This window comes from Caenorhabditis remanei, chromosome III (assembly GCF_010183535.1).
Source record: "Caenorhabditis remanei strain PX506 chromosome III, whole genome shotgun sequence".
Lineage (NCBI taxonomy): Eukaryota > Metazoa > Nematoda > Chromadorea > Rhabditida > Rhabditidae > Caenorhabditis > Caenorhabditis remanei.
This window is the reverse complement of record NC_071330.1, coordinates 17311637-17335472: the sequence shown is the minus strand read 5'-3', so window position 1 is coordinate 17335472 and position 23836 is coordinate 17311637. Positions and strand designations below refer to the sequence as shown.

The 23836-nt window shown below is 39.2% G+C and overlaps 7 protein-coding genes across 7 annotated transcripts; 4 read left to right on the top strand and 3 right to left on the bottom strand.

The window, feature by feature from the left end:
- Window positions 1-401: 401 nt before the first annotated feature.
- GCK72_011806 (uncharacterized protein) lies at window positions 402-4356 on the bottom strand (the record flags this gene model as incomplete). Its single annotated transcript, XM_053728686.1, has 10 exons — window positions 402-536; window positions 585-758; window positions 1223-1565; window positions 2112-2319; window positions 2378-2549; window positions 2594-2916; window positions 3321-3511; window positions 3840-3984; window positions 4036-4150; window positions 4219-4356. The coding sequence occupies 10 exons, from the start codon at window positions 4354-4356 to the stop codon at window positions 402-404; spliced, it is 1944 nt and encodes a 647-aa protein (XP_053588263.1).
- Window positions 4357-6899: 2543 nt separating this feature from the next.
- On the top strand, window positions 6900-8103 carry GCK72_011805 (uncharacterized protein; the record flags this gene model as incomplete). Its single annotated transcript, XM_053728685.1, has 5 exons — window positions 6900-6920; window positions 6963-7257; window positions 7583-7680; window positions 7736-7933; window positions 7978-8103. The coding sequence occupies 5 exons, from the start codon at window positions 6900-6902 to the stop codon at window positions 8101-8103; spliced, it is 738 nt and encodes a 245-aa protein (XP_053588262.1).
- A 241-nt stretch (window positions 8104-8344) lies between these two features.
- Window positions 8345-9449, top strand: GCK72_011804 (uncharacterized protein; the record flags this gene model as incomplete). The annotated part of the gene is made up of 4 exons (XM_053728684.1): window positions 8345-8425; window positions 8471-8607; window positions 8652-9123; window positions 9324-9449. 4 exons carry the CDS (start codon window positions 8345-8347, stop codon window positions 9447-9449), a joined length of 816 nt encoding a protein of 271 aa, XP_053588261.1.
- Window positions 9450-9534: 85 nt separating this feature from the next.
- Window positions 9535-10893, bottom strand: GCK72_011803 (uncharacterized protein; the record flags this gene model as incomplete). The annotated part of the gene is made up of 3 exons (XM_003100848.2): window positions 9535-9874; window positions 10560-10645; window positions 10696-10893. 3 exons carry the CDS (start codon window positions 10891-10893, stop codon window positions 9535-9537), a joined length of 624 nt encoding a protein of 207 aa, XP_003100896.1.
- Window positions 10894-12177: 1284 nt separating this feature from the next.
- Window positions 12178-13057, top strand: GCK72_011802 (uncharacterized protein; the record flags this gene model as incomplete). Its single annotated transcript, XM_003100855.1, has 5 exons — window positions 12178-12297; window positions 12433-12528; window positions 12576-12658; window positions 12706-12832; window positions 12881-13057. 5 exons carry the CDS (start codon window positions 12178-12180, stop codon window positions 13055-13057), a joined length of 603 nt encoding a protein of 200 aa, XP_003100903.1.
- Window positions 13058-14240: 1183 nt separating this feature from the next.
- GCK72_011801 (uncharacterized protein) lies at window positions 14241-17014 on the top strand (the record flags this gene model as incomplete). Its single annotated transcript, XM_053728683.1, has 9 exons — window positions 14241-14353; window positions 14401-14509; window positions 14558-14675; window positions 14718-14800; window positions 15175-15318; window positions 15361-15447; window positions 15702-15956; window positions 16005-16327; window positions 16852-17014. 9 exons carry the CDS (start codon window positions 14241-14243, stop codon window positions 17012-17014), a joined length of 1395 nt encoding a protein of 464 aa, XP_053588260.1.
- Window positions 17015-17175: 161 nt separating this feature from the next.
- Window positions 17176-19479, bottom strand: GCK72_011800 (uncharacterized protein; the record flags this gene model as incomplete). The annotated part of the gene is made up of 7 exons (XM_003100842.2): window positions 17176-17266; window positions 17315-17455; window positions 17702-17763; window positions 17816-18149; window positions 18344-18565; window positions 18639-18818; window positions 19316-19479. 7 exons carry the CDS (start codon window positions 19477-19479, stop codon window positions 17176-17178), a joined length of 1194 nt encoding a protein of 397 aa, XP_003100890.2.
- Window positions 19480-23836: the final 4357 nt, after the last annotated feature.

Here is a 23836-nt window from a genome sequence, read left to right as displayed (position 1 = left end):
TCGAGCCGCCTAACACCAGTGAGCCCCCACCGCCGCTACCACACAAAAAGGAGAAAGCGAAGAAAGCTGAGAAATAAGAAACTGAACTGAAATTATTTGTGTGTTGATGGAATTATGAATCTTTTTTTGACAAATGGACTTTTACCGAGAACTATTACTAGGAATGATTTACATAGACGTGATTTAGACTCCGCCCCGTTGAAATGTGTGTTAGAATGAGTTTTAATACTTCTAATCTACCTATTGAGGGTCTTGGAGAAGATTCTACAAGTACAGAGACGCTATACACCTGTGACAAATGAAAGTTCAAAAACATTTTATTTCCCAGTTCAGAAAAAAGAAAGATCGCAGAAGGAGACCAAAATGTGGAAGCAAGATGGGTGGCATTTTTAAAGAGACATCTACATCAGCAGTCGCTGCAACTGAATATTCTGTTTCATCCTCTTCGTACTACTCGTCCTCGGCCTGTGCTCCGCAGTGGATGCTCCAAGATCCGCACGATATGAGTAGTACATTGGGGCGGTTTGATTATTGTTCTGAAACATGAATAAATATGATTTTTCCCGGTTTATAACCGTCCCTACCGAGAACTCCTGCTTAACCGGCGCCGCTGTCTGTCTCATGTTATTTCCAGTGTAGGCGATTGCTTTCAATTGCCAATCGCCGTGTTCCTCACTCCAACTGACGTATTTCTCGATCATTTCCACGTGTTCCACTGGGATGTATTGATTGATTATGGCAAGGTTTAGCATTAGTTCCTGTGGAAATTGAGAGTATATGTTGAATTAACATTTCGAAATACGCTCTAATGGGAAATTGTGGAAATAAGAATCGTGAGTTTATGTACTTCTAGGGTGGTTATACTCATTGGTCTGGAATCACTAGCAGGCCAATTCGAGAGTGATCACACTCATTTGAAAGGTCTTGTCACGCTTTTTCAAAAATCTAAGCATTATCTATTTCTGAGGAGGACCGCCACAGTTTTTGTGAAAGTGAAAGCTTGTGGACCATCATACGCATTGTATCTCAAGCTTCGAGATTGACTTATGTCAAGATTAGAATTTTTTGATCCGTCCCAACTAGCTACATTCAAAAAATAACTTTTCTTGAAGCTTGAATCAGAATTGATAGAGTTACAACAGTATCTAGCATCTAGTCATTTTCACACTTTTATCATTATCGTTATCCTATCATTATCATACTTTTCGCGACAAGACCTCACCTTTTTCAACTGCCTACAATCCTCCAACATTCCCTCCATCTGTCTCTGATGATCCTCTTCCAAATCCTTCAACTCAGCCCTCGCATCCTTCAACTCATTGCTCACTTTCTTGATCTTCTTTGATTTTGCGAATGATTCCTCTTGAAGTGATGAGTATCTCTCTTCTATCTCCACTTTCACCGCACTTCTCTCTTCTAATTGATTCCGAAGGTGTGCTTCTTGACTCTTCGACTGCTCGATCTCTTTGTTATTGATTTCAAGGAGTTTCGCTTGCTCTTCTACTTTTTCCAGAAGATTCTCACCGCCAACAATTAGCTTTTTCTCGATTTTTTCAAGTTTGCTTCTGGAAAAACAACACTTTGAGGTATTTTTAAGCGGGCGACACGAGAGGTGCAGAGAAGCTAGAGCGTCTAGCTGTCTGAGTCGGTGTCTCTCAAGGCGTCACATTGACAAAGCGTATCTCTGCAAGGTGGTGAGCTACTAAAAATTTGTCAACTACAAAAATGTGTAAAATTTTGTATAGATGATTTTTGTAATGAATAATTTTTCTGTAGCTCATTATCCTGGAAAAATACGACTTGTCAAAGGGAAGCCTTGATAGACACTCTAGGTGCTCTGCGTCTCTCCTTGAGGAAAACTGATGTATCTCAGGATCTAAATTAGCTAGAAAAAAGTAGTCAACTAACGAAATGTGTAAAATTTTCTGCTCAACATTTTGAAGGTAAAAATTATCTAATTGCGAGACGCAGATAAGCAGACACTCTCGCTTCTCGGCGTCTCTCCCTCTCTCTTCTAATAAAATGGCTTATATCTCAAAACCCAGAATAGCTAGAAAGAAGTTATAAATTAACAAAATGTGTAAAATTTTCTGCTCTATTCCCCTACTAACCTCAACTTCTCATGTTCACTTCTCGCCTTCTTCAACTCCGCCTCATTCTCCATCATCTCTCTTACAAGACGATGTGTCTCCTCATCATCAACCGCCGAATTCACCCGTTCCTCCAGAATCTTCCGTTTCCTCTCCACTTCCACCTCCTTCTCCTTCATCTTCGCTTCCCACGCCTCTTCATGATTCTCATCGTCTCCAGGATTCTCTTCTGAAAATTAGTAAAAGTGTGTCTGTGTGTCTGTGTGTCCGAATGTCCCTTCACTTACCATCCAACAACTTCCTAAGCGCCTCCACTTCCAATTGATACTTCCGGAGTTGAGCGTCCTTTGGATCCTCATTGATTTTCGCAACGTTCTCAATTTTCTTGGCACGACTTGCATATCGAAGAGTTGACAGTGTCTCGTCGTAGTTGTAGCTGGCTGGGCCGACGTTGGCAATCTGAAAAATTGTTATCTAGATAAGTATAAGTAATATTCACTCACCATAACGGTTTTCGAGTTTCCACCCAACGAATCTTGCAGCAGCCTCGTCAATTTCGAATTTCTATAAGGAACGTGTGTGGACTTCCCATCGACCAAAGAACTGATCACATTTCCAAGTGTAGACAACGACAGGTTTATCTTCGCCGCCTCTTTCAGCCTCTCTCCCTGAGCACCCGTTTTACTTTGTCTTTCTGATCCAGCCAGATCGACTAGTTGCAGTTTTCCCTGAGTTAGACATCCATTCCGGTCAGATTCAATAGTGACTGTGAACATTGCATGGGAACGGGAGGATTCAAGGTTCATCGCGGTGGCACCGACTTTTCCTGGAAAAAAATGATTGGGTTTTGCTCAAAATCAAACTTTGATTACATTTTCAGATTCTTATTGTAAAGACGCTTCGAATAAGTATAATCACGACTAGGTTTGAAACAGTTCGGGTCTCACCACGAAAACTACAGTAACCCAGGTGGTTTTCGTGGTGAGACCCAATGTGCTGCAAACCTAGTCATGATTATACTCATTCGGAGAGTCTAGGCGAAAGGAATCTGAAAATGTTATTGAAAATTGATTTGTAGCAGACATAGTTAAGTTATAGCAGTTTCATCATTTTCAGAATTTTTTTTCAAAAATCTGTAACTCGGCGAGTTCTAGATGGAATTTTTTGGTTTTAGGCTTTAAATGTGCGGATTTTGGTCTGCTAGCTCCCAAATTGATTTAAAAAACTCACGGTTTTTATTTCCAAACTCCATCAACGCCTGCATTTTCGACGCGTTCTCCACAGTGATATTAGAAAGATTTCTCACGTAGACACCAACGTCCGGTCGTTCTTTGATCTCCAGATGTCCACTGTATTCTTTAGAAAGGAGATCTCGAATCTCTTCATTGTAGATTTCCAGATAGGAGACACGAACCAGGAATCTGGAAAATTTTTAAAGATAACTACAGTAACCCAGTCAGTTTTGCTCTGAATCTATTTTTATTTACATATTCAGATTCAGCTCGTCGAGACGCTTCGAATGAGTATAATCATGACCAGATTTGAAGCAAGTTGGGTTCTACCACAAAAACTACAGTAACCCAGGTGGTTATCGTGGTGAGACCCAAAGTGCTTCAAACCTAGCCATGATTATACTCATTCGAAAGCTCTTGATAAGAAGAATTCAAAAATGTTAATGAAAATTGATTCGGAGTAGATATAGTTAAGTTGCTAGCAGACCAAAAATAGTTCTGGGGCTTCTTCACTCACTGTGTATCATGTTGACTCTTCGAAATATGATCGAAAATATGTGCAAACGAGTTCGGAATGATTCCCCGCATCTCCATTGGCTCCAGCTCCCCGGCCATGGTGAACGTCTTGCCGGTACCCGTTTGTCCATACGCAAATATTGTTCCTGTATATTGAAACTTATAAAATTCAGATAAAAATAATGATAAAATCCTACCATTATATCCCTTCAGCACATTCTCCACAATAGGTCTCGCCGCGATATTGTACACTGTCATTTGATCGGTGCCGGGGGAGAATACTGCGTCGAAATAGAAGGTTCGTGGGGAATCCTGGAAAGGTAAGGGAGGTGAGGCGTAAGTTTAGCAGACCCATTTCTTAAGCAGCCCCAGATACTTACATCCTGATTTGTACTTTTGATAGTGACCGCCTTCTCCTCATCACTACAATTCACTGCCACCTTGTGACCCTGGATTTTCTCGGTGGTGGATATCGGACGGCATCGGACAACCACCTTCACCTTCTCGGCCTCTTCCATCTGGAAATATATATTGAGAATGTGAAATATTCGAAGAAACAACAAAAAAAAAAGAAGATTGGGTAAAAAACTGCGAAAATTCCGGTATTTTTATACACTCTTTATAAAATTGAGAAGCTGAAATCGTGAGGATTTCGAAAATGTATTTAGAATTTGTGTACGATTAAAGCGTACCGAGATAGATTGCTTTGAAGCACCTAAATCTGAAAACCGATGTATCTCTGTTAGCTTTCATCCTAGAAAAATTTTGAATAGAGATTCAAAATCCTTGCGTTTTTAGCTTTCTAATTGTATATATTTTATTGAATATTTGTCGCAAATTAATTTTGAATTGAGGGAAAACGTGCTGGTCGACACAAATTATTATGTTAGTTCGGCTCAAGAAAGTAATTCAAAAATGTTGTTCAAATACAAAATTATATATATTTTGAAAGTTCATATCATGACAATTCTGAATCTGTTTTCAAATTTCTTTTACGATAAAAACTAAATGAGATACAACGATTTTAAAACATGATGTTTTTTATCTTCAAAGACCTGTAACTCACAATCAGAAAAATTTTGAAAACATATTCAGAATCTATTGAATTTTTTCAGCAATAATTTTCTAAATTCTATATTTTTCATTCAGTTTTATTATTCTTTATAAAACTTCTATACTTTCAGTCACAACTTAGAAAATCTCAAAATCACCAAAGCATGCAAGATGTAACAATTGGACCGTGAATCCCTATTGCTCACAGAGCCTTAAAAATGTTTTAAAATTTCTTTAAAATTTCAGATTTTCCCACGATTCAAAATTCAAGTTTCCCGATATTCCCACCCTAATAAGAACCCCAAAACTCTGTGAGAAAAACCGTGGGAGAAAAAGTAAAAATAAGAGCAAAAGTTCGGGTGTTGATGACCAGTTGTCTTGGCTACTCGAGTTGAGAAAGAGAAGAAGAGACGAGAGAGTAAGAAACACGTGAGAGACGCAGAGAATCAATACGAAGGAGGAAAGAGCGAGAGAGTGTGGGAGAAGTAAGAGACGCAGACAGAGCAGTAGCAGAGAAATTGAGCATAATGAAACCGGGAAGAAGACGTTGGAAGGAAGAGGAGTAGAGTACAAAGAAGAAAGAGGCTGGCGTGTCGGAGGCGCGTTTTGGAATGGAAAAGAGATTGAGGATGCTTACCAGGGAAGGTCATGAAGTCCATTTGGAGTTATGGGACATGGCATATATCATTGGAAAGCTGAGAAAACGCTGATTCGAAATATATATTCAGTTTTTTCCCTGGAGGTGTGGTATTCGAAAAAAAACAAGATTAAAGTTGGAAAAATAGACATTCTTAGGCCTAAGGCTTGGGGAATAAAGCTCCAAGTAGCTTGAAACGTAGTTTAAATGAAAAACCAAGTCAAGATCTTCAAAATTATATTAATACCTTAAGATTTGGTTGAGTTTTCAGAGAGTTAGAAGAATTTGAAAAAACACATAAATTTTTTTTAGAACATTCGTTGAAAAATAAGAATTTTGAGCCTATCTATCGGCCAGTGAGTCAGAATGTCTGAATATCCAAAAATCGCAAAATTTGCTCATGTTTCCAGAAAGTTACAAAGATTTGAAAAATGCAACAAAACAATTTCAAGCATTTTTCGCGTGTTAGATTTTGCTGAACTTTGACCTCATTTTTCTCGAATACCAGACCTCGAGAGCAAAATCTGGATATATATTTGGAATCAGCGTTTTCTCAGCTTTCCAATGATATAGGTCACGCCCCCATATCTCCTACACTACCTTTCCTGGCTACTGAACCAGACCAAGGGTCCAAAGCAATATTAACTGTCGCGCCTCCGGCGCGTAGCCCCATATCATCTTCTGTTATGGAGAAAAAGTGTATTCCGTGTAACGTGTATTATTTTGTTGATTTCTTTGATTGTTGTGAATAAAAATAAAGATTCATTTCCATTTCCAGCGTGACCTTTTGGAAGAAGAATTAGTTTTTATGAGAAGAAAAAAGAAGACAACGGTTATTTCGGACTATTGAACAAATTCGGAAAAACACCTCCGAAAATCTCTCAAGTGAGTTACTGGGGTTACGGTAATGGCCATTATCCAAATCTTAAAAAAATTTGCGGGAACCAAACCAACACCCTTCCTCATACCAAGTCGGTAAAGTAATGACTTGACACTGGCCCAAACTTTGACCTAGTATTTCTTGAATACCAGGCCTCCAGGGCAAAAACTAAACAGATATTTGGAATCAGCGTGATTTCAGCTTTCCAATGATATATGCCATGTCCCATTACTCCAAAATGACTCCCTAGAACTTTGGCTGTTTTTGAGAGGGTGTTACAGTAGCACCGACTGACCCACCTAGTAAAATTTTAGGTGGATCGTACAGATCAAAAGTAGAGCTCCATTTTTGTAGTTGAAAACTTTTTTATACGGACAATCCCTAGCAAGTTACGTACCGACAAATTGCATTGTGCGATTTTGGAGCTGTCGTCTTAAAATGACCATAACTCTCTAGGGAGTGTCCGTACAAAAACGCTGTCAACTACAAAAATGAAGTTCTACTCTTGGTCTGTATTTGTCCATTTTCGAATATAAACATTCTCCGTTTTACAGCTCGCGAAAATGGCATATGTAGAAAGTCACTATCTCGAGCTCAATGCAGAGCCAGATTTCATTGATAACGTCGATGCTCATAATGCTCAGCAAGTTGAACCGAAGTTCTCCGATGATTCACAAAAAACAATGCCAAAATCGGATTACTGTGGATTTGAAGGAGACGACATTCCACCGGTCTATCGTGCTCAATTGCGTGCCGCCCAGAAAACAAAACTGTCGATTTCTGAACCAAAGTCCTCGTACATTTACGGAAAAGACGAGAAGGAGAAACCGATGAGCGAGGAGAAAATCGGTAAGTGAAAAATGATGGCTATGTAGATCATGAGTATGTAGATCAAATCTAGAGCTTCATTTTTGTAGTTGATCACTTTTGTACGTGCGGTCTCTAGAGAGTTACAGAGTTATTAACCCTTGCATGTCCGGAGTTCGCTATCTTATTATTACAATCTACAATGATCAAGTCCCGTAAATTTACAATGACAAAGTCCCGTAAATCTACAATGACAAAGTCCCGTAAATCTACAATAGCAAAGCCCCGTAAATCTACAATGGCCAAGTACCGTAGAGCTTCTTGTTACACAGAGTGGCTCACTTAACATTAACTAAACTAATTTCAGCTCCAATCGAAGCTCAATCTGTTGAGTACTACGTTCCAGGATTCTCTCCTCCACCACAAAACGATGGAGAAGATGTTCAAAAGAGACTTGATTTCTCTGTAAGTGTGTGTGTGGTTACTGTAAGATTTTCCGCATATTGTGTGTGTTTTCCAGCTTCCAAAGATTCAAGCGGTCGAAGCAACTGAACATGTATTCGATATCAAAGGGAAACATGAAGAATCTCAATATGTTCTCATGGAAAACGAAGATCCGATCAAAGTGAACAAAAAGACAGAAATGGAAAGTGAGATCTCGTACACCTCATCTGATGTCACTTCATCGATCGCCACGTCGTCGTGTCTTACAGCTTCGGTATTTTTGAAAAAACGAAATTTTAAAAAATTCGATGCTTTCAGCTCGGACCTGCTTATGGGGAAATCAACTCGGGACGTTTTTCCAATGATAAATACAAGGGTCTGAGTGCATTCCAGCCAGTCACCAACGGTGTTCAATCTCAATATGTTTCGGAGGAACTCAACTAGGAAAAGGATCTAAAATTTTTGTAGATATGATGATAGTAAATGATTGAAATTTGAAGAGCTTTTTTTTATCTGCTTACTCGGGTCTGCTTAGCCTCTTCTTCTAAGCAGACCACCTATTTTTGGTCTGTAGACTACAAGTCCTCCCCCCTTATCACTTACTTGGTCAACAAGACACTGATAAGAAAAAGTAGTTGGTTTATAACATTTTTTTCCACAAATAATACATCAATCGATATCAAAAATGCTACTGGTTATCCTCTATTTCGTCCTAAACTTTGCCGGTTTTTTGGTGTTTCTGGCGATTTGGAATCGGATACCGAAGGTTGGTTCAGAAATTTCTGAATTCCGAAAATCCGCCATTTTTCAGCCCAAGCCATTCGACTACACTACCATCCCAGGCATGAAATTGAACGTCTCCACGCCCGATGAGATACCAGATATGATAACGTACCCAGGTGACTCTGTGGATAAGGAATTCAATGGGACTTTCGATGAGATCAAAAAGTGTGTAGATCAAATCTTTTTTAGGACAAAAAATCGATTTTCAGAATAACTTCTGATCTACGTGAGCTTCTAGATTTCATGAATACAAAATACGGTCCTTTGAGCTCTTTCTGGTGGTCTTCCCGATATGTAGTCGTGGTTTCCGACGAGAATTTTATTGGAGAATTGAAGAAATATAGATCACATTTAGTGTCTTTATCACCATTTGCCATTGGTAGCTACCTTCACGGTCACCGTAAATACTGCACTACCAATAAGCTTGCCACGTTGAACATTCGTGTCGGGACCCAAAAAATTGAGTTGGATAAAGATTTAATGGAAGATGTGCAGAATAAGCTTGTTATGAGTTTAGAAGAGGTGCCGGCGGATTCAGAAGTCGCTGACGTGGCACAAATAATTCTGAATTTGAAGCAGTGTAAAGTGCAGATGAGAAAGAATCGGAAATCGTTGAGCCGCCCGTTAATGGTGGTTTTTGATAAGGAGATATGGGTAGATGCGCATCCGATTCCGAAATATGTGAGTTTCCGCTGAAAAACACTAGCAGACCGATTTTGGAGCTAGCATACCAACTTTGGTCTGCTAGCTCCCAAATTGGTCTGCTAGCGATTCCGAATTTGAAGAGCTAGCAGACCAACGTTGGTCTGCTTGTTCCCATATTGGTCTGCTAGCAATTCCACACCAATTTTTTTCAATAAAAAACAACTTTTTTTCTTCAGATTCCTATAATCCTCCATACCTCCGAAATAATCCGCGAGTGGTCTGACGACGAATTATTCCCCAAGTTTTTCGCGCAATTCTACTGGCTTCCCGGCTTCTCAATGATCACCGATATAGCTGTGTAGAAGCGATTTATTATAATAAATTTTGGCGACTTTTTACATAATATTGGCAATATTGAACAAGCAAAAACGGTTAGAAAGTGACTAATCACGGCGAGGTGAATGGCATTGTGACCATTTTTCCGGCCGTCGATTTGAATGGTTCACTATTAGGGGCCAACGATTCTACCCATGACAACAGAGTTCTGGTAATCGTTGCATACGTGGTAAAATCAACAGTAGAGGAGAAAGAATTGAAACAATCGTCTAGAAGTAATTGAAGCATTTTGACTTGAATCGTCGATTGGGAGGAGTCTGGCACTGCCGACGCCATTTGTTCGTATTCCGAGGCGATCATTTCAAGGGCGGCCGCTTGGGCGTTGAGTTGATTCAGTTGTTTGTCCGAGTCGGTGATGTCGGACTTTAGTTGGGCCATGAAGTCGCAGGCTCTGCAAAAAAGGAATTTAGAGGAAAAAACGAAGGAATTCGGAAAAAAAAACAGCCTGCAGACCAACGTTGGTCTGCTAGCTATCTCGAGTGAGCTTGCAGACCAATATCGACATTTTAGGTTCATCCTTTACGAATAATGGTATTTTTGGTTAATTTTTCAAATTTTTAGGATATTTTTAAGCTTATTAAGCTATTTTTCAAGTGTTTCTTGGGTTCAGCGTATCGGCGCTTTTTAAATTTGTAAAATTGCACTATTTGTTTTCGCTATATCAAGATAGCAGACCAAAATTGTTATTTTAAGTGAATATTAACATTTTTGGGTTATTATGAAGCTTTTTCTATAAAATTCCATTGGTTTTTTTACAAAAATGTCAGCTAATTCACAGACATAATTAGGAAACCCAAAAACGAATATTAACTGGACAAAAATCGACTCGACAAAAATCGCTAGCAGACAAAATAGTGAAATTTCACGAAATTTAAAAAGCCCCGATACAGAAAAACAATGAAGATAGCTCTAAACACCTTAACATAATCTAAAAACTTGAAAACTTAACCAGAAATATCATTATTCGTAGAGAATGAACCTAAAATATCGATATTGGTCTGCTAGCTGACTCGAGATAGCTAGCAGACCAACGATGGTCTGCAAGCGATTTTCGCCGACAGAGCTATAACACTCACCGAAATAAAATCGCCGCATTCGTCGTTTTACATCCCAATGACGTGGTCGTCTGTGGTATCAGATCTTTCAGCTCGTTGTAGCCACTCTGAAACAAAACACAAATTAATTTTGTTTCTTTAGCAGCGAAAAACTCACATTAATCGCCTCCCTTCGTTGTCTCTCACACCTCAAATGTGTCGCCTTCTTTCTATCAGTACTGAATCCACCGGAGGCTGCTGGTGTGTTTGGTGCTGATGGGGAGCTTGACGATCCTTCCGGTGACATCAACTCCAGAATCGAGTCGTCTTTTTGAGAGGAGCTCGCTGCCGACGATCGAGTCGTGCGTGTCGACATTTTGGGGGCTGCAAGTGATTATTTTTGGTATATCTTTGGCACATTTAGGTGGGAGAAAAAAGGAGGCAGAGAATGTAAATCAATAAGTAATGAGGGGATTTGGTGAGATAAGATAAGAAAATGAGGCTATGAGACCGAGATCTCTATCAGTCTGCTCTGAGAAAAATCGCTAGCAGACCAACGCAAGAGCTAGCAGACCAACGGAAGAGCTAGCAGACCAACGAAACAGCTAGCAGACCAACGCAAGAGCTAGCAGGCCAAAGCTCACTTTCCATAAACTTTAGAATTTCTAGAAGTCTAGCCCTATAATTATGTATATAGGAAATATAGTGGAAGGGTATAATTATAACGGAGAATTAGGAAAAAAATTTACAAAATTTTTTATATTTTTAGATATTTTGGGCAGCATAACAGCTTTAAAATATATGGCATGATGCAATTTCTTGATTCAATTCGAAGATTTTTTGATTTCCAATCGACAAATCAGTGTCTAGAAATCGATAGATTTGATCACGCGTCCTGCCGGGGCAACTTTCTATTTTTATTTTCTACACAAACGACACTCCACTATTCCACTAGAGCGTGCTGTTTAGCGCCGCCGGTTCTCGCTGTTTCTTTTCTGATTTCTCTTGATTCACCTTGATTTCTCGTCGATATTTGTCATTATTAATAGTAAAAAGTGTCGGAATCTCGAAAAACATCGTTAAACCCCGTTAATTAATCAATTTAATTATCGAAAACCTATAAAAACGTTGCGGAAATAAGTGCAAATCCATAATTAGCCACGTGACATGTTTTAGGCATGACGAAGCGAGAAATTTCAAGAAATTTGAGCGCAATTCTTATCATTTTCAACAGTTTTGATGTATTTTGCAAGAAATTCACTAATTAATCGAAATCTGATAGGTTTCCGTTATCACGAGCCCGATCTTTGTGCTGTGGCGTTTCCATAGCAATATCCAGCCAGAGTTTCATGTCTGGGCGGTTTCGCGATTGCATTTATTTCACAATGAGTGTTCGAAAGTTCGATTTTAGTAAAATCCAGAGAATTTTAGAAGTAGAAACAATGAAAATAGGCTCCGCTACCTTCCCAACGCGTTTCCGACACATTCTCATTGCGCGCCACCCGATTCTCACATTCTCCGCGAGTTTCTTTCATTTTTAAAGCGATTTCAGCTGGTTTTAGTGATAAATTCCCTCATTAAACTATGAAATTATCATCTTTTCTCCGTCCTCATGCTGATTCCGCACCATTGCTTATAATTATTCGCAATTTTGCAGAGAATGTCGAACATTGCGCTCAACAGACTGCAACGAGAATGCAAGGAGGTTGTCACCAACTCGGAAATCAGCGAGACCGGAATAATGATCGAGATCTTGAACGAAAATCTCACTGAAATCAGGGTATGTTAGTAGCTTTTGGTCAGGCAACTCCACTGTTGGTCTGCTAGCACCATTTTTGGTCTGCCAACTCCACGGTCGCACTCGCGTTCACACTTTTTTGAAATTAAATGAAAAATTTCATCGTTTCTTTTGCAGGGACACATCCGCGGGCCACCAGACACCCCATACGCCGGTGGAAGCTTCGACTTGGACATCAAGATCCCAGATCAATATCCATTCTCACCACCAAACGTACGTTTTTTTTTCAAACTGAAGACCCTAATTTTTGTGTGTTTCAGGTCAAATTCGCCACGAAGATCTGGCATCCAAATGTCAGCTCGCAGACCGGAGTGATCTGTCTCGACATTCTCAAGGATCAATGGTGATTTTATCGATTTTCGAATCAAATAATCATCTTTTCGTATTCAGGGCCGCCTCATTGACACTCCGCACCGTTTTGCTCTCGATTCAGGCGCTGATGTGCACACCCGAGCCAAAGGACCCACAAGACGCGGTCGTTGCCAAGCAGTACATGGATAAGCCTCAGGTTTTCAAGGTTTGTGTGAGAATTGAAAAGGAAATTCCATAATTTATCGATTTTCAGAGCACCGCGGAGTTCTGGACTCTGAAGTTCGCAAAAGGAAGCGTTCCAGTCAACGTCGACTACCAGAGCCGCGTCGACAAACTCAAGGATATGGGAGTTCGTGAGGAGGAGGCAATCAGCGTGTTGAGCTGCAACAACTGGGATCTCAACCGCGCCACCGTCTACATCTTCTCTTAAACTTCCTTACTTCCAGTCCACTCGTGATTCCTCCTTCTGAACTATAATGCGTATTCTTTTCCATTTTCTTCACCCTAAAATTGAGTGTTTTAAATAATCTTCGCTTACCTATTCTTTTCTTTTCCACCCACTGGTAACACCGATTTGACCCAACTGTTTAGTGAATACCAGACTGTCTGGCTTCTTTTCCCCCAGAATTTTCGCTTTTTTTAGAAATTGTTTCCGCTTATTTATTCGTCCTGATTATACCAAAATTTCTCCCCTCTCTGTTACCATACTCTCTTTTTCTTACGTCACCCATTTTTTGTTTTACTCCCTCATCACCCATCAACCCTCTGAATCGAGTTAAAATCGTTCTGTAATTCACACAAGAAGTCAACCAATCCCAGCTCGTCTTCCCTCTCCCTCTCCCCCGTCAAAGCAATTCTTTTTCGACATTTCTGTCGATTTTACTTTTAATTTCTTTCAACGATACTCTTTCCTTGAAATATAATGACGGTGAATACCTTTACTTCTTTTCTATTCCAAGTATTTTAAATTGTTTCGACGACTATCGTTCTGAATATCTCTATTTTTCCATATTGGAAGCTTAACTTTGAAAATAAAATTCTCGTCATTTCTAACTAGAAAATGCCGTCACCACAGGAGCAGAAGACGTCATCAGAAGCCAGCGGCACACAGGAGAAGAAGTTGAAGCCGTGTTGTGCGTGTCCTGAGACGAAAAGAGTGAGTTTTTGACAAAAATCGGAAAAGCTGCGATGAATTGGTGTGCTAGCAAATTTGCATCATTGAAGGAATGAGCTAGCAGACCAACGTTGGTCTGCTAGCTCTTTTCAATCGATATATTTTCCAGGTCCGCGACACGTGTATCATCGAAAACGGCGAAGAAAATTGTGGAAAACTGATCGAAGCACACAAAGCATGCATGCGAGCCGCCGGATTCAATGTCTAAATCTACGGAAAATATGCAAAAAATAAAAAAATAAATTGAGATTGTTATAGTTTTAGTTAGTTTTCCCCTCCTTCTTGTTTCCCCCAGTGTTTTCTTTGTCGTTTTCATAGCTTTAACATAAAGTTTTTCAGTTTTTTGTTGCAATTTTCACGGAAATCGGATGAATTTCCGTTAATATATCGTTATTATTTTCTCAGAATCGATCAAGGAAGGTATCTTTATAGAAAAAAAATGGCGGATAATAAAAATCCGCAATTAAAAATCGCGGAGGCGGAGAGCTGCCATCTGGAGCTCAATCGATTGTATGCAGTGACGAAAGAGAAGGTGGAAATCGTTAGAATTGGGTAATTCACATAATATTCTTCTGAAATTTCTAAGAAAATCATTCTAGAAACTCTTCAAACGACAGCAAGCAGCTGAAAACTGACGTAAAAGAAGCGCAACGTCTTCTGCGAGCGATGCAAGTGAAAATTGCGCATCTGAAGAGTCTTTCCAAAGAAGTAACGTCTTCTGAATCGTCCACAACTCAAATAAAAAATTTTCTTCAGATTCCCTCGCTAAACGACCGCAAAACCATTGAAATAAATGTGTTGAGTCACGAGAAACAGATGAGTCTGCTGCAGAAAAAATTGAAAGAAGGAGCGGAAGACGTGGGCAAAGATATTGGTGGGGAGAGAGGGCTGGAAATATAATTTATGTAGTTTGTAGCCGCCGAGGAACGACGATCACTGCTGCTGACGAAAGATGGAAAATTGGCAACGGGGAACATAAAAATTGCGAGTCATGAAGAGGTTGGTCTGCTAGTTGAATTCAATTGAGAGGAAGAGAGAATAAGCTGCAAAAACGCACGAAAATAAACAAAAATCAGCTCAAATGACAGAAGTAAACGATAGCAGACCAATGTTGGTCTGCCAGTGATATGATTTCAGAATTGATGGAAAATCAACATAGAAAAAGATGGCAATTGACTGAAAACAACTGAAAATTGAATAAAATTGACATTTTAATCAGAAAATTGTACAAATATTTGTCAAAAATCCCTGAAAACGTGAAATGACAGATTGGTCTGCTAGCTAACGGCGTTGGTCTGCTAGTGATTGCGTTGATTGAAAATAATGAAAAATACGCCGAAATTCCCTTTTTTTCTAAAATTCCATATTTTCAGAGAGCCACCCGTCTCCAAGACCTGCTCGCTCGAATGTCACAACAAGTGGATAGTGGAGAACAAGCGATGAGCTCTCTCGTGCATTCCTCATCAGTTTTAGGGCAAACTCATGCCGAATACGATAATCAGAAGGGGCATATAATGGTTTGCATAGCTCCAATTACAGTGATAATAATTTTATTTCAGACCGGCAACAAACTGCTTTCAAAATACGAGCAACGAGAATTCACCGAGAAGATTCTACTCGTCTTTTTCTTTCTCTTCTATTTTGGCGTCGTCTATTATATTCTACAGAAGCGAATCTTTTCCTGGTTCAAGATTTTTTGATAATATACAAAGAATTGTATAAAAGTATTGATTTATTTGTATCTAACTGTGATTACATAATGTATTGAATGAAGATTTTCGGGTTTTTAAAATTATATTATCGATTTTATGTTGTTCTTCCCCAGTTTGACTCTAAAAACATATTTTATTTCTTCTTAACTCTAATCTAATGATGAATAATCAAAAATGATGAAATTCAGATGGCAACAGCTTCAGAAAATGTAGAGAATGCGAAACCTATCAATATGGTAGAATTAGTCCATGATCTCGCGAATCTGCTTCGTGAATCCAAAGACGACGAGGCGAAACGTCTTCTGACACGTCATCCGAATCTCATCGCCTTCAAAGATGATTCCGGGCGGTCTACTGTTCATTTCGCCGCAGTCGCTGGAAGTTTGCCTCTTCTTCAATTCGCGTTGCTCAACGGCCCAGAAATGGCGAATAAGGAAGACGACGTAGGTTGCCACGTTGCTCTAGAATCCCTCTAAAATCAATAATCTTAGCTCGGCTGGACACCTCTTATGATCGCCAGCTCCGCCGGTCGCCTCGAAATCGTTCGTTACTTGCTAAGTCTCCCCTTTGTCCAGGTGGCCCACACAAACAGTAATAAGCAGACCAGTCTTCATTACGCCTGCAGTAAAAACCACGTGGAAATCGCGAAATTGCTCATCGAAGCGGACCCGAGTTGTATCAATTTTCCGGATAAGTTCGGAGCGACAGCGTTGCACCGAGCTGCTAGTCGTGGAAATGATATCATTGCGAGAGCATTGATTGCGACGGGAAAGTGTAGTTTGGATCGGCAGGATAGTGAGGGAAATTCGGCGTTGTAAGTGAAATTTTGAGAAGGAAATTTTGAAAATTGGTCTGCTAGCGAAAAGTGGAAAAGCTAGCAGACCAACGTTGGTCTGCTAGTGATTCTCGTTGGTCTGCTAGCTCCATACCAAAAATAGCTAGCAGACCAACGTTGATTTGCCTGAGCTTCTAGTTGAATAAGCAGACGAGACGAAGGTCTATGATTGTACCAGGTGGAATTTTTCAGAAAATTTACTCGAAAATTGTCCAAAAATACGTGAAGAATCTCTAGAAACTAATTTTTTGAACAAAAAACTGTCTGGCGCACCTTTGACGCATTTCAAAGACTCAAATTTCAGCGAAAATTGAAGTCTGGCGCAACTGTGACTTTCAAAATCAACAGTTTTTGTTGGAAAATTTAAATATTGAAAATTGGTCTGCTAGCAATTTCGAATTGGTCTGCTAGCTGAACGTGAAAGAGCTAGCAGACCAACGTTGGTCTGCTAGCTCCATTGGTCTGCTAGCTCATTTTCCCCTAAAATTTTCAATTTATTTCAGACATCTCGCTTGTGACGAAGGCCGCACCGACGTGGCACTCCTTCTCGTGCATCGTGGCGCTGACATTGGACTCAACAACAACGAAAAACAAACACCACTTCAGATGGTCAAGGATTCTGAATTACGTCAGAAGTTGAAGTTGTCGGTGACGCAGAAAAAGTGATGGATGAAGACACACAGCATAATTTATTTATTTAATTGATCTTTTTGGTGAAATGATTCATTTATTGTTTCTCATTTTAAATATAAATAGAGATCAATTACCCATTTTTGGACAAAAAGTGAAATTTGAAGAGGGGAATAAGTGAAAAATCAGAAACATTTTCAGATACTTTGGAACGATTTTTTCTGCGATAATATTCTCGAATCCCGGCTATCACATCGTGTGTACGTCGTGTTGATCGAGTGGGAGCGTCTGAAATTAAAAATTTTATTTCAAAAAATAATAAAAATCTGTATTTACTTCTCGTCTCGAGACCCATATTTCGATCGGAGCGTGTTGGCCAGTCGTCTTCGGAAGCTTGAAGATGACAGGCAGAAGACTACGAAATTCAGACTTTTACCGATAACCACAAGGAATGAGGTTATTGTTGTCATGTGATACCTGGAAATGTTAGATTTGGGTCTGCTAGCTGTCATAGCCGCCTTTCCTCGCCTTCTTAGACAGCCAGCTGACATGTTTCAATTGATGCATGCGTGTCCTACCTGGTAAGAGGCGCGCCTCGATCAGAAGATCGGGGGATCGAGTTTTGGTAGTGGTAAATTTTTTTGCTTTCTTTTATTTTCTGTTTTTAAGCATACCCAATATCAGGTCTGCTTATTAGGCCTCACAAACACTCATACCACTTACCAATGCGCATCCAACCGCTCTTTCAGCAACGAATTCACTGTTAATACCACTGCCGAGGGAGCCTGCAATTAATTTTGAAAATTAATTAATTAATTAACAAACGTTAAATTAAACCTGTGTAATCGTGAATGACGTCACCACAGCGCATACTGTAACCGCCACTCGATGCTCGGTTCTTTGCTGTAGAATCTGATCAGAGTGCCTTCTGAACAATGTGCCCACAAATGGCAACGCCACGTCACCAGATTTTCGCATCCGTGCGGAAACACGTCCCAATGAAGCGTACATAAAAAATGAGCGCTTTTTGACATAGTAGAGAAGCATCATGTTGAGAACGACTAGTAGTATCATTGGAAGGAAAACGACGAGTGCCGCGTTGGCAGCACGTGTGGCCGCTACGTAGGTACGAAGGGCGGGTGGCGAGATGTTGGTACGGTTGTTGGGCCATCTGGAATCGAGGTTAACGGTGATCGGATGAAAAAAAGAAAAAAATAAGAGATACAAAAAAGCTTTGGCGGGGTCGGGGAGTCGAACCAGGATATCATTTTTTCAAAAGCAAACCTCTTCGCCACTACACCAAACACGCCTTACAAAAAATGATGGTGGAGGGCGTACAAGAAACCAAGTAACCAAGGAACTCACACATCCAAATTGACATCCAGACACACTGCCATAATCTGCGACGCATTACAGAATGATTTGATGAAACAGTGATGGCTGACATGATTATAGAATGTCAGTGCAGCACAACATGACAAAAGAGTCAGGAGACCAGTTGTGAGCTTTCCACGGGATGGAGTGGTCAACCGATGGAGAGGCGACCGGACTCCAGCGACACGCTCGAAACAGACACCCACGACGAGCCTGGAATTGTATTTTCATTAAAAAATTTAGAAAAAAAAAGGAAATTTTAAGAAGCTCCGCCCCCTTTACTAACCAAATTGCCACTGCAGACGTCCAATTAGCGAATGCTATCAGATGCATTTTGGAGGGTAGATATAAATATCGAAATGTGTAGTTGAAGGCGAATCGATCGAAGTTTGCCAGGGAGTGAGGGATGATGAGGATAAGGAAGGAGACATCACATACCGCTAAGCACGTTAGGAAGATGTTGGCTCTGAAATTTGAAAAAAAAATAGAAATTTTTTTAGGCAGTAAGTGCCCAACGTTGCCCCATTTTTTCTGCGTTGTATGCCGGTCTAATATTAAATGTTTTTACATTTTCAAATAGCCCAAGTCTAGATCTTTATTTTTGTAGTTGACCACTTTTTTGTACGGGCCCTCCCTGAAAAGTTATGGGAAGAGGAAGTGAGAATATTTTTTGGGGATGTCAGGAGCATTCAAACTTTGACCCATTTTTCTGCTGTTTATGTCAACCTAATATTAATTATTTTTACATTTTCAGATAGCTCTAACCTAGATCTTCTTTTTTGTAGTTGACCACTTATTTGTACGGGCGGTCCCTAGAGAGTTACAGAGTACCAAAGTTGTGAATCTACAATGACAAAGTCTCGTAAATCTACAATGACAAAGTTCCGTAAATCTACAGTGACCAAATCTTGTAAACAGTCTCGTAAATCTACCCCAGAACCATCGTAAACCAAAGATACTCACCTTGACATAAAATCATTATTCACCAACACCAATATCGTCAACGCATTTCCCACCACACCAAAAAGACATATCGGTGGAAACAAGACCGTGTAAAGGAACGCTTCTAAATTTGATCCGGATAGCCGGAGCTGCGATTCTGGAAGACACAGAGAACTGGAGTCCATTTAGTATTTGTAGTAGTTGGTGGAGGAGGAAGAGGACATCTGGAAAAATGGATAATGGGATGGAGAGGGGGAAGGAAGGAAGTAAAAACGGGAAGGAAGGATATCTTCAAATTTTATGAGCACGAAAACTTTTATATTCACTTTTTATTTTGTGTGTCTGAGTGTGTGCACAGAGAAGTGGAAGAGGAGAGAGTAGCTTGGTAGCTAAGCAGACCGAGAATGGGTTAAGCAGACCAGAAACAGGGTTATTACAAAATACAATGACCAAGTTACACTGACAAAAATTTTGTCGTTGTATTTTTGTCACTGTATTTCAATTATGACTACTTTTCTACTATTCAACTCTCCCGTTGGGTCTGCTTAACATTTCCAATTTTCAATTTTCAAAAACCCAAAAAAGTATCCAGAAGACGTGTTTGAAGAAGATGAATAAGGGAAAAGTAAACATTTGCTATTTGAGTGAAAAAAAGATTTCGAGTGAAGATTAAAATGAAGATGTGACGCATTTGAGGGGGAAAACTTTCAGGAGTGAAGAAAGGGGCGGAGAATGTTTATCCATATGAATAAGGTTTTTTTGCTACAACAAGTTTGGGTGGTTTGAAACGGGAGGGAGACAGCTGGACAAACAAATTTATGGACAGACAACATGTTACAAAAACTTGGAAAGGGGGACCGTGGGGGGGGGGGTCAAAGTCTATGTGAAAAAACTAACAAATAATAAATATAGATAGGGGTTTGATCTGGTATTTAAAGACAAAAAAAAGAAGACATCTGGACCAACAGACACGTATAGGGACATAAGTAAAGCAGGAGGGTTAAAGGTGATAATAAGAAATTCAGGTTTCTCAAGAATATGAGAACGTGAATACATAAAAAAACTCTAGGAAATAGTAGAAGAAAAATAATGGAATTAGAAAATTGAGTGATCAGATTTGAAGAGTGTGCCATTGTGTCACATAATTACAACTTTGTAGGGCTAAGTTAATAAACTCTATAGTCCCCAACTTTAAAGATTTTTTGTGCTGTTTATATCAGTCGAATATTAATTATTTTTACATTTTCAGATAGCTCTAGCCTAGATCTTCATTTTTGTAGTTGACCACTTTTTTGTACGGGCGGTCTCTAGAGAGTTACAGAGCAGCAAAGTTCACTAAATTAGTTCCGTAGCTCTGTAAATCCACAAATAGCCCTGACTCCTCTAAGACGTTGCTGCTGCACCCACTAAAACTCAATAAAGTCAAAATAAAAGATATCTGATTTGAGTAAGTAAAAAGACTTCACTGGGTGGTCCCCTCTCAACAACAACAAAATAAGGATAGAGACCTCATTTAATTTGCCCTTGAGGCAAAGTGCATTTCGTTGCAGAGAGGGGATTCCCGAAGAAAATGAAGGAAAACGGAAGAGAAGGGTCCTCAGGAGAGACATGAAATAGAAATTATTACACAAAAATGATGAAATGTGTAGGACATGTTGAAATTTGTGAAAATTTGTTTTCAAAAATGATAAGAGAGGAAGATATACATGAGCCGGACATAATCTACAATGACGAAGTCTTGTAAATCTACACTGATCAAGTCACGTAAATCTACAATGATCAAGTTTTGTAAATCTACAATGGCCAAGTCTCGTAAATCTACACTGACAAAACTCCGTAAATCTACAGCCCTACAGACAGACAGAACTCTACCTCCCAACCTAAACATTTTTTGATGTTGATGACCCTATTGTCTTCTCCACATATTTGAGTTTCCGCTTACTTCTTGTTAGGTCTCTATTTGAAACAAACTGTACCAAACGGAATGGTTTCGAGCTAGATGTCTGAGATGGGCATTCTTTGAGGTTGGTAAGTTGGAACACACGTGACGGTGTCTAAGTTTTTACGGGGGGTGTAAAAATGAATAAAATTTTCAAAAATTGAAATGTCTTTAATTTCTTCCTTAAATTTTCCAAAAAATCGGCCAGTTAGAACATGCTGATTAAGATTATGGCAGGCATTATATTAGCTGATCGTGTGAATATTGACAAAAACTATGATTAACTTACACTGACAAAAGTTACACTGACAAAGTTACAGTGACTAAAAACTGAATAGCGTGTAAAAGATTTCTTTCATGAGAAGTGTTATATATCATTGAAAAGCTAAAATCATTCTGATTCCAAATATACATTCAGTTTTTGCTCTCTAGGTACGGTATTCGAGAAAAACCAGGTCAAGGTTTGGACCGCAATCTGAACCGTTAAACCAAGGTTAAATGACTTAAATAACGCCCTTTTTCAATTGGTTCTACGAATTGGACGGCTCTAAACCGGGAAGTTCTGATTTGGGAGATTTGGTTATAGATAGAGTACATGAAAAGACTGATATAATATCGTCTGGAAAAACCGATACAAAGAAGAAAATAATATGAGTAGAAAGCTGAGATTATGAGGGCTCTAAATCTATATTCAGATTCTGAAAATTCTCATTCTGAAAATCTTTTAAAAAAAACATATACACTATGAAAAAGTTATATAAATCCCAAAAAAGTTGAAAAAATCGTCGTCATTAGACTCCCCTTCTTCTTCTGTTTGTATGGGGACACAATACGTGGAAACAGAACAGGCTCTTTTTGGTTTTGAACAGTTGTGTAAATATAAAATTGGGGAGAAGAGAAAAAGAGGCGGTGGGGGAGGAGGAACAATGCGTCCAATTCATTTGTTTCCAATTTTTGGGCGAAATTTTTCAGAACCGTAAATTCACACAAGATTCTCGTAAATCTACACATATCAGTTGAAATGTTAGAAGGTACCGTACACAAGAACTAGAGCTCGTTAACACTTTCCCGTAAATCTACACAGTAAATTCACACAAGGTACCGTAAGCATTCACTAAAGGACACCGTAAATCGATATAAGAACTCTTTAAATATACACAATTCCAACTAGGTACCGTAAGCCATAACTGTATGAATTAGTTTCGTAAATCTACAATGACCAAGTCTCGTAAAAAGGACTTTCGTGAACCTACCCCAACGTAAACCGACAAAACGATTTAGTAAATCGACATGAGACCTCCGTAAATCTACACCGGACCACTATAGTAAACTTTTTGAACACACTATTTTCCTAACCAAAAAAAAACTACAACAATAACATAAACGGAATACACATTCGTAAAAAAACTCCTTTTTTTCTTCTTCTAAATTGGATTTTAAGGTGAGGATGATGTGGAGGGAGCTGGAAGAAGGAGAAAAGAGGGAGAGGAAAGAGATAAAAAATTGAATTTGAATGTATGTGTCTTTTTCAGGAAAGGGGATATCCTTTTATTGTAGTATATAGAAAAGAGAAGAGAATAATACATCAAAGATTGGAAAGATATAGTGGGAAGAGGAAACACGTGCAGATCTAGAAGGGATATTTTTTGGAAATTCTCAACTCTGAAAATGTAGAACTTGAAATTCTGTACATTTTACTAATTGGAAGTTTTCGCCTAGCTCCGCCCAGTTTTGAGATACACCTCTTTGAAATTTTGCAAACGAGAGTGTCTCGTTTCTCTGCGTCTCTCCAAAACTTCAAAGATGTTTATCTCAAAACTGGGTGGAGCTAGAAGGAAATAGTCAATTGATAAAATGTGGAGAATTTTAAGGACTACATTTTTGTAGTTGTTAATTTTTTGATAATTTTAAGGGGTAGAGAGTTATAGGTGATTTTACAGAGTCATGAATTTACGAGAGTTAAAATCAGTTCACGAAGGTTCTAGGGTAGATTTACGGGACTTGGTCATTGTAGATTCCAAGTGAGTCTATGTAGATTTACGGGTGTGAGCTAGTGTAAATTTACGAGACTCCCAGTTGTTTATCAACACAAAACTTGTAACAATTTGTACCCGACACAAATGAAAAAAACGAAGAAAATGGAATCATGTTACGTGGAACACACACTCCCGGGTTTTATGACGTACAAAATGCCAAAAAACATTTACTAGGGGAAAGGAAGAACCACAAAGAACAGAACATAAATTTTTTATAGCTAAGGAGGAGGGGAAGAGCCGCCCGTTTTTTTAGTTTAGTTTTTAGTGTCAAGAGTCATGTCATATCCGTGTGCTGTACTACGACGTAAAGATAAAGAGAACTTAGAGCCCGTAAATCGACATTCCGTAAATCTACACACTTTCTAAATTGTTTAAATTCTCTAGAATTTGGCAAAATGGCAATAAGGACACAATCGTAAGGATTCAGAATGAATTTAAATCGACGGACTGAGAATCATAAGCAGTTATTACTCATTAAAGTGAGGAAACGACTAATTGAGAAAAAAAAATCTTGTCCGAGGACTACACGGCCGCGCGGAAAAACTCTTCCACCTAGGCTCATTTTGA